Source organism: Geospiza fortis, unplaced genomic scaffold, assembly GCF_000277835.1.
Source record: "Geospiza fortis unplaced genomic scaffold, GeoFor_1.0 scaffold148, whole genome shotgun sequence".
In the NCBI taxonomy this organism is placed as follows: domain Eukaryota; kingdom Metazoa; phylum Chordata; class Aves; order Passeriformes; family Thraupidae; genus Geospiza; species Geospiza fortis.
In genome coordinates, this window is record NW_005054655.1 from 217773 (window position 1) to 226256 (window position 8484).

At 56.3% G+C, this 8484-nt stretch overlaps 1 protein-coding gene across 1 annotated transcript in view; it reads left to right on the forward strand.

Moving 5' to 3' along the window:
* The window catches only part of SFXN5 (sideroflexin 5), a 101605-nt gene extending 96295 nt beyond the window's left edge, over nt 1-5310 (forward strand). The window contains exon 14 of the mRNA XM_031064918.1: nt 4962-5310. Coding sequence (XP_030920778.1) covers nt 4962-5039 — 78 coding nt within the window. The 3' untranslated portion in view covers nt 5040-5310. The remainder of the gene's footprint in view (nt 1-4961) is intronic.
* The last annotated feature ends 3174 nt before the right edge of the window (nt 5311-8484 follow it).

The following is an 8484-nucleotide window of genomic DNA, read 5'->3' on the forward strand; positions in this document are numbered from 1 at the left end:
TGAGCTGTATGCCAAATCCATCTGCTCCTGTCTCCCCTAGCTGCCTTCCATATCGTTCCAGGATCCCTGGCAGCCAGCCTAGACCTATCTCTCTCCCCGCACTCTCCGGAGCACATTCCTTTCTACACCTTTTCCCGAGCTGGGATAGAAATGAGTATCAACCCCAAACAAAAAGCATCTGCTTCCTGCCTGCTGCTGCCTCACCGGCCGTGCCTGCACGTTACACCCGTGTCAGCAGCCATGCAAAACACAGGGAGCCCCCCGTGAGCCCCCCGTGCAGCGCCCCGAGCCCCCCGCGCCCGCTCCCGCGCCGGCTCCGCAGCACCAGCTGTGACCACCGCACCATTTGTTCCTCCAGCCCACGCCAGCACTCCCAGCCAGTTCTTTATCACCCCAATTAGCCTTGTCTGAGCTGATGAGAGGAGAGAGGCTCCCACTGCAAGGCAAGGGATGGGGGGAAGAGAGCTGGAGAGCCGTGGGTACGCGGGGAGGCGATTCCCAGCTTTGTTCCCTGGGAGGGAGCGATGGGTTTCACCCTGGTGCTGGCATTGCTGCCATCCTGCCCGAGATACCTGAGGATGCTGGTCCATGAACAGGTGCTTAATAAGGGTCAGGGAACTGAGGTTTTTGGGGTTTTCCCCCATTTTTCTCTCATGCTTGGCTGTCTGCCGGAGGGAAAGGAGCATCCTTGGGTTTCACCTGCTCCCAGGGGCTGGGACGGGCTGTGGTTCTCTGGGAAGGATGGGTTTCACCAGGCAGGGACACAGGTGCTGGCATTGCTGCCATCCTGCCCGAGATACCTGAGCATGCTGGTCCATGAACAGGTGCTTAATAAGGGTCAGGGAACTGAGGTTTTTGGGGTTTTCCTCTTGTGCTCTTCACTGTCTGCAAGAGGGAAAGGAGCATCCTCAACATTCACCTGCTCCCAGGGACTGGGGTGGGCTGTTTTTATTTGGGAAGGATGGGTTTCACCAGGCAGGGGCACAGGTGCTGGCATTGCTGCCATCCTGCCTGAGTTACCTGAGCACTGCTGGTCCATGAACAGGTGCTTAATAAGGGTCAGGGCACTGAAGTTTTTGGGGTTTTCCTCTTGTGCTCTTGGTTGTCTGCCGGAGGGAAGGGAGCATCCCCAACATTCACCTGCTCCCAGGGCTGGGATGGGCTGTGGTTCCCTGGGAGGGAGGGATGGGTTTCACCCTGGGGCTGGCATTGCTGCCATCCTGCCTGAGTTACCTGAGCACTGCTGGTCCATGAACAGGTGCTTAATAAGGATCAGGGCACTGAGGTTTTTGGGGTTTTCCTCTTGTGCTATTGACTGTCTGCCAGAGGGAAAGGAGCATCCTTGGGTTTCACCTGCTCCCAGGGGCTGGGATGGGCTGTGGTTCATCCCAGCCACGTTTCTGGGTGAGCTGGGAGGTGCATCCTGGTGGTGCCCTCAGTGGGGATCTCCCTGGATCTATGGCGAAGCTCCCAGTGGCCTCACAGGGCACTGAAGGAGTTCCTGCTTCTCCCACAGCCTCACTGGAGAGCTCCCCATGTTGGGTACCAAGCTGTCAGTGCAACCATCAGCCCCAAATCCTGGGGTTTGCCCAAACAACCCCTTGTAGCACTGTCTGGGAGTGGTGCTGCCCAGCCTGGGTCCCTCAGTGCTGCTGGGAGCTTCTGTCCCTCCTGGAATTCTGCTGGATGCATTGGTGAAGGCCCTTCCCCGGTGACACCCCAGTGCCATCATCCCAAAGCCAGAGGGGGATCCCTCCTTTGCCCTGGCACAGACAGAGCTGGGAAGAGGAGGATGGACACGATTCAACCCCAGTGCCATGGTGGGCATTGGTTTGCAGGGACAAAGTGCCCTGTGTGAGACAGTGGGACAGGTCCCACCAGTGCAGGCCCAGCCTGCTCCTCAGAGCACCCTCCAAGGCAGCTGCTCCTTCACAGGAGGGTTCCCAGCATGGCCATGACCATCACTGGGGACATCTTGGCAGCTGAGACACCAAAACCTTGAGGAGAAGCTGTGGTCCCCACATCTGTCACAATTCCCTGGCCAGCTGGCTGAGCAGGTCCAGGATTCTGGGCAGCTGGAACAGCAAAACCCCAAAATGAGTGAAATTACACTTTCCAACAAAAACCACCAGCAAGGGAGTCAAAGGCTGGTGCACAGCAAGGCTGGGATTTAATGTTGTCTTGGTACCTGTAACCCACCACCATCTCCTGTTCTTCTCCATCTGGTTTCCAGGCGGGAGGAGTAGGTTCCTCCCGATGGATTTCTGAGCAGCTTTCCCGATTTCCTGTACATTTTTCCTTGGTGCAGATGCACCCCTTGGAGCTCCTGAGGCTCTGGAGTAGATTTTAATCCCTTCCTGATCAAACCCAGCCACAAGGAGACCTGCAGGGGAGGCTCCAGTCCAACCAGTCACCCCCAGTGTGTGCAACACCTTCCCAGGCTTCAGGAAGGTGCTTGAGCTTGGTGGCACAGCTCCAAAGCAGTGTCTGTGGCTGGTGGTGTCACAGGGGGCCCTGGCTGGGTGCCCATCCTGCATGAGAACCATGGAGTCATTAAAATGGAGCAGCCCTCAGGGTCCATCCAGTCCAACCACTCCCCCAGCACTGACCATGTCCCCACGTGCCACATCCGTGTGGTTTTTGAGCACTTCCACCTTAGGCATGAATCCTAAGGCACTTCCCACATCCTTCTGCTCGGTGACCAGGCCTATCCCACCTGCCTCCCAGCTCCCTGGACCCACCTCAGACCCCTCTGTACAGCCTTGCCATGGGTGAAAAACCCATTCCCCACGCAGGGAAAGGAGCTGTTTCCCCCCTGGGCCAGGGGATGGAAGCTGGAAGGATCTCCAAACAATTATCTCATCTCTTCCTTCCACCAAGACAAGCTCAGCTCTGCCTAAACTATTCCTGATGGCTTCCCTGTAATTTGTGCTGAAAACTTCCCACCACAGACGCCCCACACCTTCCCCCAGCAGTCGGCTGCGATATTTTGCTCTTCCCACCAGGATCCTCTTCCTGCTGTTCAGCTTGGATTGTGCTGGCTGCTTCTTGAATTGTGTCCCACGAGAGCGTGAGCACAGCCCTGCTCCTTCCTTCCCTCCTTCCTCCCCTCTCCCCATGCAGCCTTGTGCTGCCAGCTGGGCACAGCCCCATCCCCAGCACCCCGGGGCTGTCCCAGCACTGAGCTGGGCTCCTCCAGGGCACCTGGGCCTTCCTTGGGGCTCCCAGTTCTCCAAACTGAGCAAGAGGGTGGGTTTGGGGGGGCCTCTCCATTCCGTTTCTGTGGAGCAGGTTGGGTTTGAGCTGCCCCATTTCCCATGCACGGTCGGCGCTGACCCTCCCAATTCCAGGTGGAATTAATTTCAAAGCACAAAATGCCGGGATGGCTGAGGTTGGAGGAGCTCACCCTGTGACCCATCCCCACCTTGGCACCAGGGTGGCATCACCCCCTCCAGCCATTCCTTGCACCCCAGGCTGGGGTTCCGCTTCCCCCCGGGATGTTTTCCTGAGCCCACCCAGCCCCAAAAACCCCGGAGCTGCTCCGTGCGTCGCTGGCAGAACACTGCCCAGACAATGGGAGGAAAGCTGCGTCAGAGGCGGGCAGAGCAGAGCAGGGCTGATCCTCCCTCGGGAGGGATCCGTGGGATCCGGATCCGCTGCACCTTTGCCGGTGCTCTCCCGGCACAATGCTTCACTTTGTGCTGCAGCGCTGAAAGCAATGGTGAAGTTGCTAATAATGGCACTAAAAGAAAATATGCTACATCTGTTATGGATAGCAGTACAAAATTAGCTGATCACACCTCTGACACCCAAGATGTCTTCACTTAAAATACTCGTTGGCTTTACTTTACATAATTTGCTGATTATATTTAAAAGAAATACAATTTTGCAATTACTGTTCTTTCTGGTGTGCTATCTATGCATCATTTTCTTTTTATGTTTATATATTTCTCCTTCATTAGTGCAGTCTGAAGGGTGATTAGATCCCTTCAAACATTTTACAGAGGTTAAACGTTGATTAAGATTTAATTATTACTGTAAATAGCTTGGAATGACATATGGTGCAAAAACCTGACATATGTGCATTTGAATAAATGAAGTGCTATTTCCCATGATGCTTCAGTAGCTGTTTAACAGCTTTGCTGAAGGGTTATGTTGCACCTCATGTTAAGATTGCTTTGATGTTATATTTTGTTGGGTTTTTGCAGCTGAAAGCTAAGAACAGTTTTTCCAGTTTTTAAAAACATTGAATATTTTAAATACCTAAATTGTTTTGCACAAATTTTTGCTAATTTGTCTAACTAGGTTAAACATTTTCAAAAGCATTTCGATTTTTAACGTGGGTTCCTCGCATTGTGTCAGCAGCAGCGTGGGTTCAGTGTACAGGATTCCCAAAATTCCAGGTTTTCCCAGGTGTCCTGGCCCGGCTGGGAGCGGGGTCTCTGCTTCCCCAGGAGTGCCACGGATCCCTCCTGGGGATGCAGAGATTCCAAGTGATTTCAGAGCAAGGGAGAGCTTCAGGAGGAGCTGGTGGAAGGAAAAAATTTAGGGAAGGGATGGAGATTTATGGAGATTTCATGGGGATGGAGAAAGGGGCAGGAAGGGTTTGGCCAGGAGGGTGGAGCCCAGCCAGGCTCTTCCCTTAGGCACCACCTGGGCTTTGGCAAGTCCAGCTCTGGGCTCTGCACCCCGGGAGCTGCAGGGAAGGAAGGGATGGGAGGCTGGGCTGGGTGGGATGTGCTGGAGCCTCAGACACTCAATAATTCATTGAGCACTGCCAGGCACAGAACGTGCAGCGTTCGCTGTGCTGCAAACCCATCCTCTTCGGGGGGGAGGCACACACCAAACACCAGCGGCGGCGTGGTTGGCATGGAATTATCCCCATCTCCTCCCTCTCCATGAATCAATTCTCCAGCTGATCCATGCCTGGGCTCTGATCCTGCTCCTCTTGGCCTCCGCAGATCGAGACGTCCCAGCTGGAGCCGGAGATCGCCATGGCCACCACCAGTAAAACCGTGGTCTACAACAAAGGCTTGTGAGTGCCAGAGGAGCATCCCAGCCCAGGAGGTCTGGGGAGGGAAGAGGGGAAGCTCCAGCCCTGCGAGAAAGCAAACAGCAACAAGAAGAAGATGAAATAATAGAGCTCGGTGATAGGAGCTGCTCCCGGCAGCCCGGGAGTGAATTAACACCTGCAGAGAACTGACACCTCACACCACTCAAAAAGAGTCATAGTAAAAGTTCTAACTTAGCAACAGGAGCAGCAACTGCAACAAATAAAATCACGTTGAACCACTTTAGAACTAGCTAACAGAACTCAGAATGGCTGGCACTGCATGGAGGGAGATCGGGGCGAGCTCAGAGCCGCCTGCGCGGCACAGACATCACCCAGCACATCCTGTGTCCCCACGGCTGCTGCACAACACCAGCTCTGCAGAGACCAAGGGGAGCGTGGCTGTGATCGATCAGGGGATTGGGAATGCCCAGTGTTGATTTCTTGCCCATCCCACCCCAGCACTCACCCCAGAGCTGAAGAGGAATTGCCACGTCCGTGTGCCCAGTGAAGGGCTGGGCTGTGCCCCTCCGTCCTTCCTCCTCCTCCTCCTCCTCCTGCAGACACTGCTGCTGGCATCCTGCCCTTCACTGCGAGACTGGCTGGCCCTGGATCCCAGCCCCTGGAATTCCACAGGGGCTTTGGCCTGGGTTTCAAGATGCTGGAAAGCCGAGGTGCCCCCGGGTGGAGTGTTGGAGCAGAAATGGTGCTGGAGCTGCTCTGTTCCTCTGCACAGCCCTGAGGGGGGTTTGTCCCACCCAGCACCCTCTGACAGGGAGGTTGTTAATCTGAGGTGCTTGGCTAAGCCACGCTTTGCTGAGCTGGCGTCTAAGGACAGGATGTGGTTTAAGTTTGGATCAATCCCCAGCTGGACAAGGATCATGGCAGGCCCCTTCCAACTGGAATTCCTCTCCTCTCCTCTCCTCTCCTCTCCTCTCCTCTCCTCTCCTCTCCTCCTCTCTTTCTCTTTCTCTTTCTCTTTCTCTTTCTCTTTCTCTTTCTCTTTCTCTTTCTCTTTCTCTTTCTCTTTCTCTTTCTCTTTCTCTTTCTCTTTCTCTTTCTCTTTCTCTTTCTCTTTCTCTTTCTCTTTCTCTTTCTCTTTCTCTTTCTCTTCCTCTTCCTCTTCCTCTTCCTCTTCCTCTTCCTCTTCCTCTTCCTCTTCCTCCTTCTCCTTCTCCTTCTCCTTCTCCTTCTCCTTCTCCTTCTCCTTCTCCTTCTCCTTCTCCTTCTCCTTCTCCTTCTCCTTCTCCTTCTCCTTCTCCTTCTCCTTCTCCTTCTCCTTCTCCTTCTCCTTCTCCTTCTCCTTTATTTTTTTCTCCTTCTCCCTTCTTTTCCTTTTCTTCCCCTTCCTCTCCTCTCCCCCATTTTTCCAACCCCTCCACCCAGCACAGCCAGCTCTGCCCAAGTCCCTGTGCTGGTGCAGACCAGGACCCAAAGCCAGGTCCTGGCAGCTGTGCTGAGCTGATGGCTGTGCCACTGCACCTTCCGAGGGGACACTGCCCTCTGGGGACATCTGTCTGGCTGGCTGGCTGTCCCTTCAAGCTTTGGGGTGGTTAAAGGGGAGAGCTGAGTCACCCCCACACTGCACCGAGTCCTGCCCTCCCTGGGTTTGGGGGCACAGTGTGACTTTCTGGTACCTCACAAAATTCCACAAAAATTCACCCCAAATCCGACCCTGAGGGACTCCGTCAGCTTCATTTGGAAGCGTGGCCACCAGCAGAACATTCCAGAGGCAGGATGTCCCTGCAGGATCCATGTCCCTGCAGGGACCCTTGTCCCTACAGGACCCTTGTCCCTACAGGATCCATGTCCCTGCAGGACCTTTGTCCCTGAGGGATCTGTGTCCCTGCAGGACCCTTGTCCCTGCAGGATCCCCGTGGAGAGGGCACCGTGGTGGTGCTGGGGTGGCACAGGCTCTTACCCTTCAAATGCCAATTTCTTGTGGGGCTGGGGAGGGTGGGGGCAAAGGGGAAAGCAAATCCCCACTGGCACAGAATGTATTTGATGGATTTATTGCAATGCCTGGAACTGGGGGGTCTGAGCCCCCCAGGTGTGGGGTCAGACCCACAGGAGCAGGATCCACCCCGTGGGGCAGCTCAGGGCCCCTGCTCCTGCCCTGCCTGGTGTAAATCGGGAGGAATTGCACAAAGGGGATGGATGCTGTGGATTTCAGCAGGCAGGACAGGAGGGGCAGCCCCAGGCCCCTCAGAGCTGCTGCTCTGGGGCAGCTCCTGGTCCCAAACACTGCTGGGAACCCAGAGTGGGCCCCCTCACCCTGGGGCTGCTCTGGGTTACACCGGGGCCAGCACAGCTGCGTTGGGCACACTGAGTCCCTCAATGCACTAGATGAGATGAATGTACCTTGCAGAGGATGGTCCCACCCCAGCTGGCATCTGGGGGGTCACAAGGAGGTGGCAGCTGTCCTGGGGACATTGTCCCAAACACTGCTGGGAACCCAGAGTGGGCCCCCTCACCCTGGGGCTGCTCTGGGTTACACCGGGGCCAGCACAGCTGCGTTGGGCACACTGAGTCCCTCAATGCACTAGATGAGATGAATGTACCTTGCAGAGGATGGTCCCACCCCAGCTGGCATCTGGGGGGTCACAAGGAGGTGGCAGCTGTCCTGGGGACATTTCCATGGCCATCTGTGCCACTGGCAGCACCCTGGGACAGATAACTCCTGCAGCAGTGAGGGGCGAGATCAGGGAAGGGGAAAAGGGACATGGCAGTGCCCAGGGAAGGGGAGCAGGGATGTGGCAGTGCCCAGGGAGCAGGGATGTGGCAGTGCAGGGATGTGGCAGTGCAGGGATGCTGGCAGTGCCCAGGAAGGAATGTGGCAGTGCCCAGGGAGGGCAGAAGGGACATGGCAGTACCCAGGGAAGGGGAGCAGGGATGTGGCAGTGCCCAGGGAGGGAGCAGGGATGCTGGCAGTGCCCAGGGAGCAGGGATGTGGCAGTGCAGGGATGCTGGCAGTGCCCAGGCCTGGCAGAGCAGCTGTGAGCCTGGAGCAGAGCCTTTCCTTGGGGCTCTGGGGTGCTGGGAGTGCAGGCAGCCCTGGCAGCACCTCCGTGGGCTGTGTGGAGCAGGGAAAGGCTCCTCTGAGGATGAGATTCCCGGTGGCAGGGGGGCTGTGCTGCAGGGTGGGCACAGGGCTGAGGCAGGGGAGGGCTCCTGGCTCTGGTGCCTGCCTGGGGCAGCCTCCCCCCTTCCCCCTTCCCCGAGGGTTCTGTTCAGAGCTTCCTCATGCCAGGGTTCTGTTTGGAGCAGGGGGAAGGAGGGAGGGATGGAGGCTGAGCTCTGCTGTGGGATCCCGGAGGGGAGGGAGCAGAATTTGGGTTTGTGGGTGATCACAGAGCCCAGGGGTGGTGTCTGAGCTGGGGTTACCTGCAAGGGATTCCCAGTGGATGGAAGCAGCCTGGGCTCTGCTGCCATCA